Source organism: Corylus avellana, chromosome ca5 (genome assembly GCF_901000735.1).
Source record: "Corylus avellana chromosome ca5, CavTom2PMs-1.0".
In the NCBI taxonomy this organism is placed as follows: Eukaryota; Viridiplantae; Streptophyta; class Magnoliopsida; order Fagales; family Betulaceae; genus Corylus; species Corylus avellana.
The window spans coordinates 32,704,207-32,726,007 of NC_081545.1; the positions used below are offsets into that span (position 1 = coordinate 32,704,207).

The 21,801-nt window shown below is 36.3% G+C and overlaps 3 protein-coding genes across 3 annotated transcripts; 1 reads left to right on the plus strand and 2 right to left on the minus strand.

Annotated features, from left to right (window-relative positions):
* The first annotated feature begins 2,415 nt into the window (after positions 1-2,415).
* Positions 2,416-5,022, plus strand: LOC132182171 (aquaporin NIP2-1-like). The gene is made up of 5 exons (XM_059595361.1): positions 2,416-2,559; positions 2,839-3,063; positions 3,828-4,022; positions 4,106-4,167; positions 4,715-5,022. Exons 1-5 carry the CDS (start codon positions 2,416-2,418, stop codon positions 4,977-4,979), a joined length of 891 nt encoding a protein of 296 aa, XP_059451344.1. The 3' UTR covers positions 4,980-5,022.
* A 190-nt stretch (positions 5,023-5,212) lies between these two features.
* On the minus strand, positions 5,213-17,265 carry LOC132181265 (structural maintenance of chromosomes protein 4). The gene is made up of 28 exons (XM_059594401.1): positions 17,025-17,265; positions 16,608-16,697; positions 16,314-16,415; positions 15,845-16,021; positions 15,628-15,758; positions 14,959-15,037; positions 14,731-14,888; positions 14,566-14,641; positions 14,201-14,329; positions 13,990-14,134; positions 12,989-13,119; positions 11,166-11,318; positions 10,882-11,071; positions 10,374-10,507; positions 9,516-9,674; positions 8,429-8,737; positions 8,166-8,342; positions 7,836-7,919; positions 7,549-7,758; positions 7,375-7,464; positions 7,157-7,278; positions 6,918-7,073; positions 6,718-6,825; positions 6,558-6,618; positions 6,125-6,259; positions 5,907-5,994; positions 5,719-5,791; positions 5,213-5,632 (listed from the first exon to the last, which is right to left on the minus strand). Exons 1-28 carry the CDS (start codon positions 17,172-17,174, stop codon positions 5,509-5,511), a joined length of 3,741 nt encoding a protein of 1,246 aa, XP_059450384.1. The 5' UTR covers positions 17,175-17,265; the 3' UTR covers positions 5,213-5,508.
* A 2,950-nt stretch (positions 17,266-20,215) lies between these two features.
* Positions 20,216-21,666, minus strand: LOC132181513 (gibberellin-regulated protein 4). The gene is made up of 4 exons (XM_059594764.1): positions 21,500-21,666; positions 21,304-21,348; positions 21,128-21,158; positions 20,216-20,631 (listed from the first exon to the last, which is right to left on the minus strand). The coding sequence occupies exons 1-4, from the start codon at positions 21,566-21,568 to the stop codon at positions 20,450-20,452; spliced, it is 327 nt and encodes a 108-aa protein (XP_059450747.1). The 5' UTR covers positions 21,569-21,666; the 3' UTR covers positions 20,216-20,449.
* Positions 21,667-21,801: the final 135 nt, after the last annotated feature.

The following is a 21,801-nucleotide window of genomic DNA, read 5'->3' on the forward strand; positions in this document are numbered from 1 at the left end:
CTCTCTCTCTCTCTCTCAATTTCTCCTACCCCTTCCCACCCACATCCGGCCGCCACCACCATCCACCGCCGGCCACACTATCCAGTGGCTACGCCGCCGGCCACCACGAAGCAGAAGCAGCGCCGACCCGAACCAGTTTCTCTCTCTCTCTCCCAAATCCCAAACTGCCGACCACCACGAAGCAGCAGCGCCGGCCACCATTTGAGGTAGGCTGAATGAGTATAGGTTTTGTTGGAGCTGAAATCTTGATGGGTTTTCTTGTTGGTGGTTTTTTGTTTGATTTCGAAAATGGGTAAGAATTTTTAGGTATATTTTGTTTTTCATTGGAAGATCTTGGTAAGATTTTCGTCACTTTCTTTGTCATGGTATTGTTGTCAGATCAATGTTACGAGTTTTGGCCATTTGGGTTTTGTGGGGGTTAGATAGTCGGTGGGTGGGGGGTGACCTCCAAAATTTTTGAAAGGAAAATAAAGTAGTGCCTAGGCCTATCACCTGCTTGTATAAAAAACTGTGGATGAGAGGGTTAAGTGAATGAAATCAAACGCGATAATTGGAGCAAACGCAAAATGAGTAATTCTCAGAAATTGAACACTGGGAAGATCTTCACATGGCAGGTCGGCCTGGTGACCTGAATGCAGTGCAGTCTATTTTAGATTGTTAATGCCTTCTTATATTTTCTGAAGTTTTCTGATTATGTTCATTCTTGCAGATACAATGACAAAGTTTTCATTTTTTCTGACCATTCTAGAGCTTATCTATAAGCATGCAGAAACATGTAGTGTTTGGGGGGAAAACATTGCTATGGTCTATGGAGTTTGTATCTTCCGAAAGCTATTTGATTGTGCTTCAAGTCCATGATCATGACTCAGGAGATTCCCAACCAAGTTCAAAATGGAGAGGCAAAGAGAAGGAAGAAAAGTTTTCTATCAACATTCAATTCTCTATCAAAAGATAGTATTTTTGTCCTTCCTAGTAATAGGTTATAGATTAATTTCAATAATTTGTATCTATCTTGTCATGCAATAGAATTTCTCTGTATATTTTGTAAATAAATTGAACATGTTCGACTAAATATTTTTTTTCCCTCTTTCAAAAGCTTTCCTTTTTCATCTCATGGACAAAGATTATATTTTGAGTCACTTGAATTACACTTCCTTAAATAAGAAGTGAAACTTTTTTTACTGATAAGGCTCTATGGACAAATAAATCACATTCATTTGTCAATGACTCAATGCTTTTGTGCAATGGATATCAATCGGTGGAATCCGGATGCAAAAAAGTTAAAAATTGCTATACCCACAAGACATTGCCAAAAAAAGGCACTACATCGTGTTGCAGAAAATTGTCTTCTCCTTTGCTATTGCTTTGGGTTGCCTCCCCAATAACCAAGGTGTGTCAATCCTCCCATCTTTTCTACCTCCGGATTGTATCCAGTTTTAACCAAGAGTATCTCCAATTGTTCATTTCTCTTGAGATGCATTAACCCCACCTTCAAAATGTTAGGAAATTAATCTTATTTCTCAAGACCCGTGAGATGCGAAAAAAATAAGAAAAATGCAGAATAACAAAAATAAGCAATCACACACAACACAAAGATTTAAGTGGTTCAGTTTAACAAGCCTACATCCACTGACGGAGACGACCCAGAGAAATTCACTATCAAAAGATGAGTACAAGAGAGTAACAGGGTGAGAAAACCACTCAAACCCAAAGCCCCAAATACACCCAATTCTCACTTTGCCTAAAGGAGAATAATAACATAAGGGGAAAAGAAAACACTCTCTTTCTTGCTCTCACTTTTTCTCTCTATTTGTTTTTTCTCTATACGTTTGTGTGCTCTAGACACCCCTTTATATAGGACATAAAAGTTGGCTAAGCAAGGCTCCTCCAATTCCAAATTGTAGAAGGACTTCAAGTCCAAGTCATGCTCTAAAGAGAAAACCAATTCCAAGAGTAACTAGGAATACAAAACATGAGCCAAAAGATCCTCCTTTAATGATGCTGGGTCCCACCACCTTTATGGTGAAAGTCACAAAACGCCAACACAAAACAATCCATTTGCATCTCGTTCATATTTTCATTTAACGGTCTTTCAAGTGAATGGAATCAAACACCTGCACATATAGCTCCTGAAACAAAAAAGCAAAAAAAAAAAAGAAGTAAACACACTGTTTTAAAATAGTCAGGCTGGTTAACCAGGTTGGGTTAACCAGCCTACTTTCTTTTCATTTGAAAATGCCGAAAGGGGAGAGAGGAGATATATTTTTTTTAATTTTAAAATGCCCCAAACAAGTTGGGATTAGAGTGCGAGTGGGATTATAAAAAGGTCTGAGCTCCTGCAACTTAGGCACTCGACAATATCCTTCAAAAGTTTATTCTCTTCTTCATCTTCAACATTTCGTCCCCATCCAGAAAATGGAGACAGATCCAAAACCAAGGAATTTGGCTGAAGCAAATGATTTTGTCTCAGTGCAAAACCCAATATCCCGAAGGCGAAAACCAGGTTATCTTCTTAGGGCACTACTTGATGAGCATTACCCGCCTGGTTTTCTCAGAAAGGTGAGATAAAGCTTCCAATATTTCAACCACATCAGTTGATCATGTCCTTATAACTACAACCAAAATAACACATTTTTTTGCTTTCTCAAGCTGGTTTTCTATGAAATTATATGTCAGGCAGCATCAGCCTCTCCCCATGCGTATGTTTCATATCTTTGTCCAATATCCGGCATGCATGACTCATATTTATCTTTTTGAGAGAAAATAATATAACATTTCATATATATGGTTTCGTCGAGTATATATAACTTTATTTGCATGCATAAGACGATATAGCAGGTGGTGGCAGAGACAATAGCGACCTATCTTTTGGTGTTTGTGACGTGTGGTTCAGCTGCTCTTAGCGCAGCTGATGAAAACAGAGTCTCAAAACTGGGAGCCTCCGTTGCCGGAGGGCTTATTGTGACTGTGATGATCTATGCAGTAGGACACATCTCCGGCGCACACATGAACCCGGCCGTCACTCTAGCTTTTGCAGCTGTCAGACATTTTCCATGGAAGCAGGTACGTAACATGAGCTTCTCAAAACCCCCATGGTCGAAACACGAAAGTAGGCCCCTGGAGGCTCCTTTTTTGGCATTACATGCTGTTCTCTTAGGTTCCAACTTCCATCCATGGACAATGTGATGTCAAAATTGTTATTTATATATATATTTTTTTTTTATAAAAAAAATCATTTTCATTTAGTTTTACAAATGAAAATTTACTTGTCTCTAGTTACTATTTATGTTCCTTTTATGCTCTTTTGACTTGGCTACGGGCCCATGCAAGGCGGGCTGGCTGTCAAAATTGTTATTTCCTATAAATTTTTTTCCTTTTCATTTAGTTTTACAATTATTTGTTTTTTGTTTTTTATTTTTTTATTTTTTTGAAAGTAGTTTTATAAAATTGTTATTTGTCTATTTATCATATATAGTATGTATAGATAATATTTATGTTACACAGAACACTACAAAAGTTTCTTAGTCATTTCCCCTCAAATTGTCACTTGAAAATAGTAATATTGTCCGTGGACTCCGTTGGTTTTTGCTTCAAACATTCTCCCATTTAAAAATTCAGGACTTCCAAACAATTTTATCACATAATTTACAAAGGAATAAAAGAAGCATCTTCTTTGGCCTTAAATGTTAAACATAATTCAAAGAAGCATAAATATTACATGTAATATTGAAGTAGTACATGGAAAATGAACCAATTGAATATATATATATATATATATATATAACGTACAGAAGTACCAAAGGAATGAAAGAAGCATTTTGTTGCAGGTCCCAGTTTATGCAGCAGCTCAACTGGGTGGGGCTATTTCTGCTGCATTTACGCTGCGTGTAATATTGCACCCAATAAAGGATCTCGGCACTACATCACCAACAGGAACAGAAATTAAAGCTCTAGTCACGGAGATGGTGGTGACATTTACTATGATGTTCACCGCTTCAGCTGTTGCAACGGATACTAAAGCTGTAAAATTTTATTCACATTCCAAATTTTACAAACCTTTTCAAAATGGTAAATTTACTCATAGATTATGTCTCCCTTTCCCCAGATAGGAGAGCTTGCGGGTCTTGCAGTTGGTTCTGCAGTATGCATCACATCCATCTTTGCCGGGTAGGTAAAATTAATTCTTAATTATTTACCTTACCCATGAAAACTATTCCTTACAAATCTAAATAATGAATGCTAAGAGCATTTTCAATAGAGAAGCCATATTTTTATATAAAATGACTTATCAAAACTCACTTTTATTTAATTTAACTAAGCCATTTTTAAATGTCTCTACATCCGATTAGCTATATTTCTATCAATTCTATTAAAATATTATTAAAAGTAAAAAAAGTTTTGAGAAAAAGAGAACACGTGAGAGAAAAAATAGTTAAAATTTTGGAAAAAAGAAAACATGCAAAAAAAAAGAAAGAAAAGATTTGGGAAAAAGAGAAAACAGGTGAGAAACAATAAAAAATAAAATAGCTCCCTTGAAAAGTGCTGCTACATTTAGCTTTTTTTTTTAGCTTTTTCAATCAAATATTTATTTTATATTTTTTTTGGCTAATCCAATGTAGGAACTTTTTTAAACATTTGAAGACCTATTTTAAATAAAAGTAACATTTGGCTCTTCCATTGAGAATGCTTTAACAAGTTGTCGAGTCATGGCCAGACCAATATCAGGGGGATCTATGAACCCAGCGAGGACAATAGGTCCAGCACTTGCAAGCGCATCCTATAAGGGGATTTGGGTGTATTTCGTCGGCCCAGTGACTGGAACGCTTCTAGGGGCATGGGCTTACAAACTGATTCGGGTGCGGGATGAATTAGTTCACTCAACATCAATATCCACTAAGGTGCCGGATGAATTAGTTCACCCAATATCCACTGAGGAGCAGCGAAGAGAGGTGATTATATATCCTGAGAATTCTGTGTGAAGGGATGGTTGTGCCCATGATGGGGAAATTGTGACAAGCTTCTCCGAATCTGGAATTCCCACAAGTCTTACAAGGCATATGTCCAACATCTTGTATATGCTTTTGTGGTTAGCTTTCTATATATATTAGTCATGTGACACCCACCACCTGTGTAATAGTTATGATAATAAAAAACCAGACTATAAGTCTGTCGTTTACAAACTTACAACAGTGACACACGAGGGCACCACTAGCAAATCCAAAAAAATTTGAAGTCTGGTCTTTGCCTCTCACGAAAAGAGTGAAACTCTTTCCTCCCTACTGTTGGGCAATGCCCTTATACGGAATAATATTAAGCGAGGCAACATCAATGCAGATTGAAGGAACACGTAAATGTATGCCAAAGGCATGATTAATACACATCAATTTAATCTTATATTTAACTACTCTATATAATAATACACATCAATATGTTAGAAAACTAAATACGTAAGTAATATGTGCAAGGCCATACAAACCAAATAAAAACTGTCACCTTAAACAAAGTGCATCATAAAGCAGCTTTTTCACATACCATAAAACTCCCTGGGTTAATTGTAATACTCTTCGTGCAATTATCAGTTTTGTAAATCCCCACAAGTCGATCGGCCAATTCAAACATGTTGTTTCTAAGGCTGCACATAGCATTAAACATAAGACAAACAACAACGTAAGAAATTATATCAGTAACTAGCAATAACTCCAGCGGCATCTAGCTTACCTTATGATTATAAACTGTGCGTCCTTTGTTCGGTCCTTTACATAGTGCCCCACAATAGAAACATTTTTGAAGTCTGCGCACCATACCAACCAAAGTAAGCCAATGCAGACCCGTAGAAAAAGAAAAAGACATAGATAAAACGATTTTAAAAAAAATGAAAAGTACGCTAAAGGATTCAACAAAAATACCCAGCGCAGCATCAATTTCATCCATTACATAAAGTGGGGTTGGCTTGTAGTGATGAAGTGCGAAAACAAGAGCTAACGAACTCAGAGTCTGAAAGCAGTAAAAGGAACAACAATATATTACTCAACTGAATAAGATTCAAAGATTTCATATGCTAGTCATTCAGGGAGATCAGACGCCCAAACAAATTGAGGTTAAGTCAACAATGTTCAAATATAACCTTTTCGCCACCCGATAAATTGGCAATATTCTTCCAGCTCTTCTTTGGTGGCCTTACACTGAAAACAACACCTTCAGAGAAAGGATCCAAAGAGTCCACAAGCTCAAGTTCGGCGTCACCCCCAAGTGTGATCATCTGTAGCAAGTTCATTAAAGAGGAAAAACTAAAATTATTACTAGCGCATATATGTTACAAGATGAAAAGGAAATGAGGATGACACAAGCAGCATCAATATGGGGAAAAAAAAGGGCCAATCAAGTGTAATTATTCAATGAGAGAACACAATTCAGCGCCTAAATACAAATGCCATCTGCGATTCAAACTGTTTTATGCATATTCAAATCATTTTCATATGAAGAACAAATAGTCAAAAAGAAAGACCATAAAGTTTATAATCCAGTAAAAATTTGAGAACGGGGATCTATTCACCAACCTGATACATCTCCTTTAGCTTCAAAGATATTGCATTGAAGCCTGCCATGAACTCATCCAACCTGCTATCACACCAGATGCAGTTGAGTAAAAACTGACAAAACTGCAGAGGATTGTAAAGAACACAAATCGGAAATAGAAATAAGGAAGGAAATGCATGCCTCTTCTTCCTCCATTCATCATATTGCTTCTTTATGTTATCGCGCTGTTGAGTGACATTGTTTAGCTCTTCAACTCGTTCATTGTATAACGACACCTTTCTCCGATACCTATTAGTTATATTATGTATATTTAGCAGTGGTATGTTGAACAGTCAACTCAAGTTAGATAATGTGTTTAAGGACAACAGAGAAATTCATACTCTGAGATAGAATCAAGATTTGGATTCATCTCTTTCATTTGGGTTTCCAGCAATGCTACCATTTCAAGGGCACTCTTTAGATCACAAGCCTGATTAAGAGCTCCATCTGTCAAGTTAGCCTGAAGCTTTTCAGGGTCCACCGAATCCTTCTGAATTCTGCAACCGGTATACACTGTCAAGCATGCTTCAAAATCATTAAGACACCGTAGATCCAAAGAGTTGTTCATAAAAAGACATACTGTTCCATGTGCTTTATAAGAGCATTTTTCAAGTCATCAAGCTTTTTCCTGAAGCCCTTCCCCTTCAATTCCAATTCCTTGTATGCCTTCTTCATATCCTGTAATTTGTAGTCAGCATCAACCTGTGCCATTACAGAGAAATCATAAACAAGTTATCAGAAAGCATGACAAAAACAACTAACAAGAAACAAAAAAGATATATTAATTTGGCATAGTACCTCTGACGCACGCAATTCATTGACAGTCTTTTTAACTTTTTCATAATCGGACTTTGCTTTATCTAACGCATCTTTATGTTGGTCCATCAACTATACAAGAGGATAAAAATCATATATCAGCAAAAGAACTTATTATTGTTTTTTATTAAAAATAAACAAATATAAATAATAAACCTCCTGCGTCTTTTTATAATTTTCTTGGACTGCAAATGCTTTCTGCTCAATTTCCTTGAAAACACTTCTTAATTTTTCCTTCTCTTCAACCAGTCTTTCTTTCTCCTTCTTTGAATCCTCAATTCCCTTAGTTAACTTCTTCAACATTTTTTGGCCAGTCTCTATTTGGACTTTGTGACGATTGACCTCTGTGCTACTTTTATCAATATCCTAACAGTTGGGTAGCATAAATTAGTACATACTCCATGAGAGTAACTTGAATGCTTCATAATGTTTTACATACTCACAGATTGAATCTTATTGACCTTTGACTTCTGTGCTTTCAATCTTTCTCCACCAGCATTTTCTATATTATTCTGAAGCTCCAAAGCCTAAAGCGGAGAAAAGTACACATAAGTCAAACAAACTTAGATATCAAAATAAGTGCAATATTATTATTCGTGCTAGACATGCTATATACAAATGCAGAGAAAACCAAAAAAAAGAAAAGCAACTTAGGAGGAAAACCAGACATAAGCCACCAACTGCAACTAGCATAAATTTTGTTGTGCAGGTAAATATGAAGATCGAGCTGCAACATGCAAGGAAAACAAAAGTTAATAAAGTTTGTAACCCACCTTGTCCTTCAGCTGCTTAGACCCTTTTATAAGTTTATCAATCTCCTTTTCTTCTTTAGAAATTATTTTCCTGAGTTCCTCCAACCTATCAAGCTCATCCTTCCCTGGCCGTGATGCAGCCTCCAGCGAATCAAGTTGCTTCTCAAGATAACTATGTTGTGCATTCAAACTGTCAATCTGTTCAAAAGAATTTCCTAACGCATCAAATTCCCTTTGTGCATATCAGTTAAAAGGTACCTTGAAAATTCCCAACTGGGAGTTACCTCTTTCTGGCTTTTAGCTAAATCCATCTCCAAGGATGCAACTCCTTTTTCAGCCGCCTGGTAACGCCTCACCGCCTCAGCAATTCTTTGGCGGATGCTATTTAATTTTTCTATCATTGCAAACAGTTCCTTCTCAGCATTTGCAACAGCTTCTCCCGAAACACTGGCAGCTCGAATGGATGTCCCCATTTTACCACCACGAGGCTTACTTCCCCCACCACTCATTGTACCAGATTTTTCAAAAAGTGCACCATCAAGTGTTACCACACGTCGAAATTCATTGTTTCCATTGTATGCAATACGCGTGGCCTGAAAATTGGAAAGCAGAAGCTATTTAAATATTTGCTAAGCTGAAATTAATATTAAGGGGAGAATAGACCATATAAACTCCCAAGGTTTGCTTGTGTCTAGAACAGGCTATTACACATTTGCTAAGCTGAAATGAAAATTAAGGGGAGAATAGCCAATATAAACTCCCTAGGTTTACTTGTGTCTAGAACAGACTATTACACACAATAAGATGGGAACCTAAAAAAAAAAAAAAAACAAGGAACTTGAGCATTTATCCTCATCAAATCATCACAGAAAATAAAGAATTAAATGCTAATCCCATTTAGTTTAGACAGACTTAAATTTCTGATTCAAAGTGTGCCAGGGCTAAGATGACTAGTGCCTAAAAAACCATTCTTTATCTAACAGAATATGCTTGCTTGCATGGCGACAGATTTTACTTAAGATGCTATCAACAGTAAACAGCTAAAATTTTCTTCTCGTCTGACTTGACTTCCAGTTGATAAGAATCCGTCAAAAACCAAATTGTGCAAAATATTTTATAAACTTGCACTTACAAAGGGAGGGAAAAAGATTCTGAAAAGTTCCAAACTATAGTTTCACTATTCCATGGCAACTAATATAGATAAAACCAAGATTTCTACGAGCCACAAAATCAGCTTATCAGCCACAAATGCCAAACCATCAAAACACCAGCATGTTTTTACATAGAACTTATGAACATATAACACTGCATTCTTTTTCACTTTGAAATCAGAAGAATACTCCTAAGAGTTACAAAGAAACTGGAAATTACCTGGTCGAGATCCTTAGCGACAACAGTGTTTCCCAATGCCGCAAAAAAAGCAAGTTTCATTCTTTCATCCTGAACTTTAATTAAATCAAAAAGACGAGGAACTCCCTCTGGAGTGCTTACACTCTCCTTCAACTTGTGTAAAAGAGCAACTTGCTTCTCCTGCAACAGGAAATTAAAATTTAATAAATAAATCCATGGTGTTTTGAATCTTCATACGGTACTCTTCAGATAATAGTGTATATTGTGTACGAAGGAAAAAGTATCAAACAGCCTACGATTAACAATTAAGTGCCCACCAAATCTGAACCATCCTTTACTAAAATGATTGACTCCACAATTCTAAAAGTGTTATGCTATTAAAATTTCAAAACCACTGTGGCTGATGTAAAGTTTTAGTAGCACATTTCCAGATTTTTTTTTTTGTTTGATAAGCGCACATCTCCAGAATGTTAAGAACAACATTTTGCAACATGAACCTATAGTGAGTAAATCGAATAGATCTCACAATATGTAAAGATTTTCTTTAGTTTGCAGAATGTCACTTTTTACCATCTCAAACAAGCTGGTAGATTTAATTGTATAGGAACAATCCATATTTTGGTAATTCTAAACTAAAGTGATATAAACTGGAGAAATCAAAATCATGCAGACAGCTTTGTCCAAGCTTCAATCCAAGAGCTCCAAAGATTCCTGTCATCAAGTTCTGATATTTTTCAGTCATGTGTCCTAGGATCCAGCTGGACCAATCTAGCACCCAACTTCTAAGTAAACAAGGTCTTTCAAGTTCTAAAAACATTAAGGTAACTTTTTGGACAGTATAAGTTCCTGAATATTATATAATATGAAATTGAAAGTTACCAATATCATGAAAGTTGCAACACCAAGATTCTCCCTCCGGAGTAGCTCAACACATCTTTGGGCTGCACTGGTTGTTTCCACTACAATATAATCAAGTCCAGAACATGCCGTTGATATAGCAACATCGTATTTTGCTGCAAATAGAAAAACCACAAGTGAATGCCAAGACAAAAAATGATTAAGAACATTTATGAATTTGCTAACACTATAATACAGGGCAAAGAAAATATTGATCTTGTTGATGCATTAAACGTCAAGCACACCAAGAGTTGGAAACAAAACAGTGGAAAAGTAATAAACCAACCGTTCTTGTCCTACTTTTGCGTAACAGTGGTTCATATAACAAGATCAATTGGAAAGAAGAAAGAGGAAGCCAAAATTAAATTTAACTACACATCAATTGATTGAGATTCACACTGAAATTCAAAGACTTAAAAATATTATTGTGTGGTTCAGAAAGATGGAAAGAAGAAAGAGAGCTATATATGAATCACAACCAGAAGATTACCATCAATTGCCCCAAGATCACCCATTCGGCCATATATTCCCTCAATTTGGTTGGACTCCTTAGCCTGCAAGATTGCTTTGAGAACTGATCCCTGACTCTTCTCGGAATCCATAATAGACTTAAGTTCTGCAACCTTCTGCCTTGCAGCTTGTTCAATAGGAATCAGTGCATCTTGTTCGTTAATGCATTCCTGCAAAAGGCTCAAGTGATATCATCGTGTACCCTAATAGTAAAACAACAAGTGAGAGAACATGAATTCAAGTAATTATCATGAAAACACAAACTTGCTCCACTATGCGAGCTTCCGATGCCTCGAGCTTGTTCTTTTCTATATCAGTTTGTATACTTGCAATGCTTGCAGTTGTTGTTTTTATTTTCCCCAATATAACGCCCATCTGCTTTTGAGCATCTTCAAATGCTGCACGACCAGCTTCATGCTGAAATAGTCAACCATCACTTTCAGCAAACCATATGGCAATCTCCACTACTTAAAAGACTATAAGTTCCCATGAGTTGTAAACAGTACAACACTACAGTATGAATATTGCTTTCTAGCGATCTCTGAAGACTGGTTAAACTCCAATATTCAATTAAGGACGCGTCTTCTAGAATTCAAATGACAACCATCATCAGACTCAGGTTAAGAAATTCAAAGCCACTCATCTCTCAATCCATAGTACCAAATTTTCTTCTGGCAAAACAGGTGGTTACCAACATAGAAACTTTGTAATGTCAACTATAGCTAATTTAGAGAGGGGGGGTTCCAATGGTAGGAGGTTCTCAACTCCTTTCTGTGAACCAATTGAATCAGAGAAGACAAGGAGAGGAAAATTTTAAAAAAGTTCTGTAAGGTTCTGCATCTCCGCAACAAAATGCATAGGACTTTATTTCAATTTATATATAAAAAAAATTAAATAACTACAATGCCACTGTAAATGCGAGTACCTACTAAACTTTCTTTAGGCTCCATTTGTTCAGCACGAAACTATACTGGAAAATGATATAATAGTAAAAATGGATAAGTTTTACTAAAATCATTCGAATACTGCTACTGATCTCAGGTAAAATAATATAGACCAAGAAAAACACTTCTAACAAAGTTACTATAGAAAATATGCTCTGGGTATACACAATTAGATATCATAGAAATTTTTACCAATGACATGGTAGCCACTAGGGGTGAAATTTAAAACCGCCTAACCGCAACCGTTAACCGCTAACCGTTATAGCCGTTAACCGCTAACTGCCTAACCGCTTAACCGCTTTGAAAGCGGTTAGTAAAAACCGCTAACCGCCTAGGCGGTTGCGGTTAGCGGTTAGTGGGTTTTGGAAATCCGCTAACCGCTAACCGCTTTTTTTTAAATATAATATATATTTATATATTATATATATATAATAACAATAAGTTGTGAGTTTATGAACTTTTTTTGGTTGATTGAAATGAGCCTCAAGCTTCAAGTTTAACCATATATGTTGGTTTTTTTGGTTGTTTGTGAGTTTATGAATTTGTTTGTGTTTTATTTTATTTCTATGTGTGAGTTTATGAACTTACTTGTGAGTTTATGTATAAGACTACAAGTGAAGTGATGATTTTGTTGTAATTTTATTTGTATATTATATGATGTGTAGATTTGTAGAAGGTGGCCAACAAGATTTTGGTATATAGCAATTTTTAATGCTAAAATGGCCATGGAAAGGGAAAAAAAATGTTTAAAATGAGAAAAAAAATGTTTAAAGTGAGCCCAAAACCGGCCCAAACCCGGTCCAAACCCGGCCCAAAATCGGTCCAAAGAAAAAAGCCCAAAAAAAGCGGTTAGAAAAAAAGCGGTTATTCCAAAGCGGTTAACCGCTAACCGGGCGGTTAACCATCTAGGCGGTTAACCGCTACCCGGTTAGCGGAGGCGGTTAGTAAAATTTACTAACCGCCTAGGCGGTTGCGGTTAGCAGTTTTAGCCACTAACCGCTAACCGCAACCACTATTTCACCCCTAGTAGCCACGATGAAATTAACCAAGATTACAAGCATTAAGATGCATATTATAAATTTTTCCTACTTATATTGTGAGAAAAGGATTATAATGGAACACATGAAATGGTACCAACCTCACCTTCTCACTCAAAAGCTTGCTTTCAGTACATGCAACTTCAAGTTTTCCTTTATGTTCAATCAGTTGCTTTTCCCAAGGTTCTAATTCAGCACGAACTTTTGCAAGCTCAGCACGGTATCTCTCAGTTTCAACTGCATAACCAATCAAAGGTAAGTAACACTTTGAATAATTAGATGCAAATGATGTATTGTAATGATTTGAAATTTGGCGTTGATTATGTCAAGGGGGATTAACTCTTCAACAAAATAGTAACCCACCCCCCACCACCCAGAACAGAATGTGGAATAATAAGTTTACCAGGAGCAAAAAGCAGAGTACAAAATAACACCAACTTGAGATGTGTTGAAGTTGTCAAGGGAAGAACCTTGCGTATGGTCAGGCATGAAAAATAATAATAATAAATCCAAAATCCTTATAATACTAAAGTTCCTACTCCCATCTGAAAGTGATACTGAGATTTCCAATAAAATTGTAAAGGTAAATAAACTTCCAAATCCAAGTAAAATACAGATAAAGAATTTTTGGGGAAAAAAAATAAAAAAAACAGTTGTACCTTGCATACTAATTTACACCATATGAATCACATACTTCATAATGCAAGCTCCAAATATCAGAACTCCATGCTATGCTATTCTATTCAGGTATCCTCTTGATATTATGCTACTTAACCAGTGGATTGCCATTTAATAATCAAATAACCAAAGTGTTATTTCTACTATGGGGGATGGCTTATAGAAAAAAAAATTGTATACAAACCCAAAGAAATTGCCAAACAACATAAAGAGTCCAAGTTTTCAAATAGGGAGGTAGCTTAACAAAAAAAAAAAAAAAAAACCCTTCATAGAAAGATGAAACAAAACAAAATAGTATAGAATGACGTGAAACATACATAAAAGGTCATGATAATCTTTAAGGCCACCACATATAATTGTTTGAAGTGTGATAAAAAAATACAACTACACAACATATTCTATTTTACGTAATTGAAAAGAGAAAACCACCTTTAGAATTATCTTTAATTTCCTCTAAGACTTTCTCCTCATCCAGCAAGAACTTTTGCAGTTTTGGAATATTTTCCTCAAGTTTTGGAATCAGGGCTGTGGAGTCTTCGCACTCCTTTTCTAACTCAATGATCTTTGATGAATCCTGAAATAGAAAGCGAAAAGGTGAAAAAAATGCATGGTTGGTTCAATGAGACAATGTCTTCCATACCTTTTCAAGTTTATCTTCAAGTTTCTTGATCTTTTGCTTCATGTGCTTCAAATCTTCCCGATATTTGACATCCTGCCTTTCAAACTCCTTAAACTCTTCCTTACAACTTCTCAGTTGATTATCCAGTTCCTAACCATACAACACAAAAGCTTAGTAATGGATCATTCGAATAAAATAAAAAAGTGAAATCAGTATGATAACATTCAATGCAGACGTGTCATTTCAAATAATGACTAGCAAATGGCCGGAAAATTGATATACTGATATATTCTCCTCATTGAGACAATCGTATACCAATGATATTAAAAGGTTCTGATAGGCGTTTGTTTATGGAAAATATCAGATCAGGCCAATGCTCTGCTAACCTCTTGTCTCTTCATATACTTGTTATGCACAGTTTCAAGCTCCTTCAATGTTTTATTACTTTCTTGTATCTTCTCCCTAATATAAGATGTCAAAATCTTCATCAGATATAATTTTTTTGTTTCAACTAAGAACATGCAAGTTCAGTAGATGTCATAAGCGTCTACCTTTCAGTCTTCAAATTTTCTTCTAAACTAGAAACATTCTCCTGTAGTTCAACCATTTTTGTATTGGTATCTTCATGAGCCATATTTGTGGCTTTCTCTTGCCACTTCAAAAGCGATAGCTCTTTCAGCATGTATGCTTCTGCTTCATTCTTCACATCCTGTTGCACAAAATATGTGAGCAGATACATTAAAAATGAGATGTAGTGATATGCAATAACATCTACATACCTCCAAGCTATCTCTTTCTTTCTCTGCTAACTTAACCATTTGCACCACCCCAGACCTGCTCTCATCAAGAGATTCTAGCCTATGAAATGAATGAGAAGAATATTAACAGGTGTTAAAAGATATGACAAAATACTACTCAGGTAAGGAATGTTAGTATTCATTTCAATTAAATGGACCAGAGAAGTAGACAATATAATTGAAAGTGAGCAGAAAGCAGTGAAGCTGTATTGCAAGGAAAGGAAGTTTTTGGCAAATAATAGTAAAGGAAATTAGTTAAATAAAATTAATAACTGAACACCAGTTTGATAACAGCAGCATCATCTGAGAGGACATATTCTCGCATCTGAATGAAGAACGCTTTGTATCATGCTATCACACACTTAGCTCTTTCAATTAATACATTATAAAGACAGGCTCTCCTATAAACCACCCATGTACAAGTTATACCTCCCATTCTCAAAATTCCAATTTTCTTTCTTTTTTTTTTTTCCTCTTGCTAAGTAGCTTACAATTTGTCAGCTAACCAACAAGAATTGCGCCTTGTAGACAGGACTAACACAAGTAGTACATGTAATGAATTATTAAAAATAGGAAGTCAATGTAGCAAGCAGTTATAAAAGGGCAAACTTTCAACTATGTTAAGTGTTAACAAGCAGAAGATGTACTCACTGCTTATATGATTCTTCAATTTTTTCAACATATTTGTTAGTTCCAATTATGTCTTCAAGATATTCAAGAAAACCTTCATCATGGGGTCCTTGAGCTTTTGGCTTCATCAGTGAAATCTGCTCAACTTCACCCTGGCAACACCCAACAAGAAAGTTATAGAAGACGCGGAAACAAACTTCTAATTCAAACTGGAACTACTGCATAACAACAACTGAACCTGAAGAATCAGAAAACGGTTATTGTCCAGGTCAACTCCTTTCCCTTTCAGTTTCTTGGTAACTTCAGTAAAATTACTTGAACGGTCATTAATGAAATATTTAGAAGAGTTATCCCGAAAGGCAACTCGGGTAATCACAAAATCACTCCCTGGAACAGCTTCATATGTTCCATCATCCTGTAATCATTAAAAATAGCTTAAGAAATTATGAAAGTAAAATTTCTTAAACTTTTCCATTCGATTACCATTAAGGAAAAATTAAAAATTAAAAAACAAAAAACAAAAAACAAAAAACAAAAAACAAAAAACAAAAAAAAAAAACAAATATATTGCTCAGGACTGAAAACACCAAATGGGTTAGTTAAATTTTACTTTCCATTCTTCTTATCAGCATTTCTGGGCCACCAATCAAAAGAAAAGGCAAAATAGTTATTGGCAACATAACCCATGTAAGTGTAAATTGACCTACCAGATCAACGATCTCCTGGAAGTGTACAGAAACACCAGCACTGTCCAAATTTTGGTGATTAGTGGAATTGTGGATGAGCTCCGACACTTTATTAAGTCGCATCTGCACATTTAAGCGAAGACAATTAGACACAGCGAACACAAACACAAAAGATAACGCGAATGTAGTGTCTCTCGTAGCTCTAAAGTACATTTGTTGCATTTAGAGCGAAACTCAGCAAAAACATCTTCCAACTCGATACCCAAACAAGTCGCATACAGAGAAAGAAGGTGAAGAAAGTAAACTCCAATATACCTGCTTGGCTCGCTTCCCGAACACAAACAGCATCGCATCTATCACATTGCTTTTCCCACTCCCATTCGGTCCAACCACTGCTGAAAAGCTCTGATACTCCAAACAAATATCAAAAAAAATCAAATAAGGTAAAGCGTACGAGCGCGAGCGAGAGAGAGAGAGAGAAAGTTTCCTTCTTTTCTACCACGCATAGAAATTTCCAAACACATTCTAGCGCAATTGCTCAGTTGAATTTTTCAGAATTTCTACCAATCAAAAGAAGCTACCTCGCAAAATGTAAGGTTATTACACCCAATTTTACCCAAATTTTCAACCGTCTTCTCGGCATCCAAACAGAACCCCTAGTTTCTACTACACAAGCTTAAAATTAAACATGTTGAAAGAAGTAGGAGGATAAGAGCGAAGAGGAACTCTAACCTTGTGGAAGGGACCGACGCGTTGCTCGCCGGCGTAGGACTTGAAGTTCCTCATGACCATCTCTTTGATGAACAGCCTCGGGACTCCGGATCTCCTCTCCGCCGAACCCGAACCGTCCGCCATCAACTCGTCCTGCGTTTCCATCCCCATTTTTGCTCTTTCAAAACGCCTCGGGTTTCCGGTTCCACGAGAAATGGAATTCGGATGCTCCGAAATAAGATTAAACGAAAAGCCCCTTGATTTTTATGGTTTCTTTTCTACACTGCCAATATCTAAAGATTAAAAAATAAATAAAATAAAATATTTTGATTACGGGAGTGGGGGGTTTTGGCGGGAAATTGAAAGTATTCTGGATTTTGAAAGAAGTGGTGGGCTTCGGCCCAATTCGAATATGCTTGTGTGTGTTCCGTGGTGCATCTAGGGCTCATTTTACTTTACACATGTGTGTGATTGAGTTGTGGAGGGAGCTACATCAGTTAGACGGGAAGAGTTAAAATAATAAAGATTAATGAAAAGATGACATAATAATAAACGCTTGGAGTAGGGGTGGGCAGATTAACCGATTACCGATTACCGACCGATTACCGACCGATTACCGACTTTAACCGAACCGATATTAACCATAACCGATAGTTATCGGTCGGTAATCGGTTAAAAATTTTATACCGATAAGCTTATCGGTCGGTTAAAATTTTTTTATTGGTTAACCGATATGACCGATAAATTATTTTAATTTTTTAAAATTTTATATTTATTATTAAAAGTTAAAACCAAAACGACGTCGAATTTCCTTCCAATGAAGAATTTCAATTTTGCCATTTTGAATCAGATAAAGCTTGATTTTTTGGTTGACATATTTTGTTCATTGGAACGAAATGGGCTTCCAGAAGCTAGAACAGTAGAACCGATTTTGCATTTCTGCTCATGGAGCAATCTCAGATGATGCTCCCAGTAAGAGAGAGAGTTTATTATATTAATATAAACTAAAAAAAAAAAAAAGCCTAATAAAAAGCCCACAAAACTCAATCTAGCAATTCTCAAATTAATTTTTGGCCCAATTAGCAATCAGTAAAAAAGCCCAATAAAAAGCCCACAAAAGCCCAAACCGGTTTAACCGACCGGTTGACCGATTACCAATTTAACCGATAATTTTCGGTTAAGACTTCTTATCGGTCGGTAATCGGTTAAGATTTGGTTAACCGATAGCTTATCGGTTAACCGACCGATAAGTCCATTAACCGGTCTTAACCGACAGATACCCAGCCCTAGCTTGGAGGATGACTTTTAAGGAGTATTTCCCTCAAATAGTAGTATTTGTATGGCAAGTGGTACTATGATAGTCTAAAACATGTTTTGGTGTTTCTGGATTGTTAATAGTACATTTATTTTCATGTTTCCTGCTGATTATTACTAATAATCTCGTTTTTCATAAATTGAAAGTGAGTTTTACGAACACCAGCATGTGCGTGTCAATTTCAAATTACTCTCTCACATTTTAAATCGAACTTTTAATTTCTTAAGTTTTTCACTTCACTTTTTCCGTCCAAAACCGTCTAGAACTGCATAAGTGGCATTAACCTCGTTAATCTCATGTAAGACGCTTTGCCATGTTAGTTAAATAATAATAATAATAATAAAGAAATATAAAAATAGTGGCTCACACGACTATTCCAAACCCTAGATAACAGTGACTGTGCAAGCCACCCCATTGCTGAAGGTGGTAGAAAAAACCACCCCTCGGTTGGAGCATAAACCACCCCACCAATGAAGGTCCCCTTTTGCGAGTGGAAGGACGAAGGAGGCTCTACCACCCATCCGATTACTACTTTTTTAATAAATGAAATATTATATTTTTAAATGATGCGTCAAGTTAATGTTACGCAAGTACTTTTAGATGAAATGAAAAACGTTAAAAACTTAAAAATCAGATTTAAAAACCAAATAAATAAATTGAAATTGCGGGATTGCTTAGAAAGTAAATTTATACGAATGTTTGAAACTCATTTTGTTTGATGTGTACGAATGTTTGAAAAAACTAGGGAATCAATATTTTGGGTCATCAAGGGTAGATTAGAGCTGTGGATCCAGGGTTATGGGTTGTTATTGATCAATTGATTCATCAAGGTTCTTGCGCTTCTAGGCTTTACTTAGTTTCCATTGTTGCATTATGAACCAGAATCCAGATTGTCGATTTTTTTAAGTGTTTGGGGTTTGTTCTAGTTGGAAACTCGTATGGGTTCTTCAAATTCTAGGCTTTACTCAACTCTCACAATCACTATCACATATATTATTCATATAACAAATTCTTGTCTTTTCAGGTGTTTAATATTAATAGCATTTTTTTTTTCCTAAGCAATGTCATTTCATTTGGCTTTATACCTTTTTCTTCTCCTCTTTGTTTGTTGTTAATCGCTTAATCTGAACTCTTTTCAATTAGCCAGAAGTGGAAAATCAATTGGGTATTTGAAAACCATTCCTGGAGTGAACGATTAGGATTACTCACCGACAAATGCCAAACATCATCAGCAAAACAATTCCCAGAAGTTAAGAGGTAACTAAGGCTGTGTTTGGCAATGGAATGAAAAAAGGGAGTGGAACGGTACTGTAGCAGATTTGATTGATATGAGAGAAAAAAGTAATACTATTTTATATAAAAAAGTGAAAAATTTTATTTTGTAGTAATTTTTTTATTTAAATAGTAATAAAAAGTGATTTATGTAATATAAAAAGTAATAATATTTAAATTAATTTTGAAAATAATTTTTTTAAATTTTTGGGACCAGTCCAATCTAACCCTTTACCAAACACAGCTTAAACAATTTCCTTTTGCCACGTCTCCAATTGATTTCGATTTGGGTATGAACAAATTTAAAGTTCACATCAACCTCAAATTCAATTCACTACCTCGTGCTCCCATCACTAGCGAAAATGACAGCACCGTGTTTGGTTTGGCGTACAAGTGGGCAACCACCCTTCATTATGGGCACATGTAGGGTACCACACACCTTTTGCTTTTCTTTGTTTAAGATATGCTAATCTTGGGTCCCTTGGCATGGACTTTTTAGCCTTTCGCTTTTGGGTAGCGACAGTCGCATAAAATGCTGAAGGCAAGTTGTCCTACTCTACATCACAGTGGCCAAATTTAACTCGAAATGAAAGAAAAAGAAAATGCAATTACCACCATCCACAACTTAACGAAAAGGAGTGCAAATATATTACTCAATTAGTGAAACCAGAGATTTCACATACAAAATATATATAGATTGGCCGCTCTCATGTAGGTAAAACCCCTAAGGAGTGACTGGTTGGCAACAGTAAATTTAAATCCTCAACCCAGCATCAGCAAAACAGGCCCATATAATAGTTAGTAGTAGTAATGCAGTAATATTGGGGGAATAGGAATAATATAGGGTAGTCTCTCTATTTCAAGGGCACTTGGGGCCTCCTTCCTTGGTCTTCCAGTTGTTGTAGCAAGGGCACACGGCTTTGTTCCCATAATACCCCGGAGGAACGCACAGGCACTTTTTGCAGCACTTCTGACAGAAGAACATGCATGGCTTGTGGTATTGGGTCTGGCTGCACCTCCTCGAGCATTGCGATGGGCATTCTACGCATTTTCAAAACAACAAAACATAAATCGATAATATAATTTGACCACAGTCAAACATAATCATTTTGTTTTAACCCATAAACAGGAAACGACCTTTGAGCGTTGTGAGTGGGGCCCGATGGGCATTCTAATCGTTTCCTTTTCACCCTAGGTATGGACCCCACAATCAAACTTTTTTGATTAAGAAGAGATTAGTCAATGGTCATAGTTAAAGTATTTTAACCATTTACAAGACAAATTTTAAGACTATGATTGGCCAAATGGGAGGGAGGGCAGAGAAAGGAAAGAAAGGACAAGGGGGGAGAGAGGAAGAAAATGACCCACACCCACTTGAGGGCATTTTCATTCACTCTGGATCTCTTCTATGTGCCGTTTTTACTGAATTATGTAAGCAATTTTCAATCCCTCAAAAGGGTTGTGTTGATTTTCCTGTCACTCTAGATTTGTAGGTGCTAAAAGAAAGCAAAATGAGAGTGAAAGAATCACTACTTACGGTTGCTCTTGAGACTCCCTGGTCCATAATTCTGAAATCACATAAAAATCAAGACCAAAATGTAAATGTTCCATTCTCACCCATATAAAAAAATCAAAATAAAATAAACTCAAAAAACTCCCCAACATTTTGTTAATTTGGGGTGAGAGAGAGAGAGAGAGAGAGAGAGAGCATACGTTGTTGTCATGGTGATGACCTCCATGCCCATGAGATGCCAAAACCTGTAAACAGAACAAAACAAAAAATCAAAAAAAAAAAAAAAGTAAATATATTTTATCCCCAGTAGAAAACATTTTTCTTCCTTTCAGTTTTTGGGTAAAAAGCTTGTTTCTTGTTCATAATAGAATATAGAGCGAAGAAAGTAAGACCCACCATGGTTTGAAGCATGGAAATGGCAATGAGGGCCAAGAGCAAGGCAGCAACAAACTTCGCCATGGCCATTGTTACTCCCAAACCCCTCTCTTGTCAAACCTAAAAAGGCACAGGGACAACAGAAGCAGAGAGAAAAAGCTATGGGAGTGAGGGGTTTGATTTTTCAATACTGTGGTGGGAGTAGGGTATAAATAGAAACATAAGTGCAAGTGGGGTGGGGTATGAAATTCTTAGATGTGCTCATTCATATAGATCACTCTGTGCTCTCGTTTGTTAATAAATGACACCTGTGCTCGCTAATC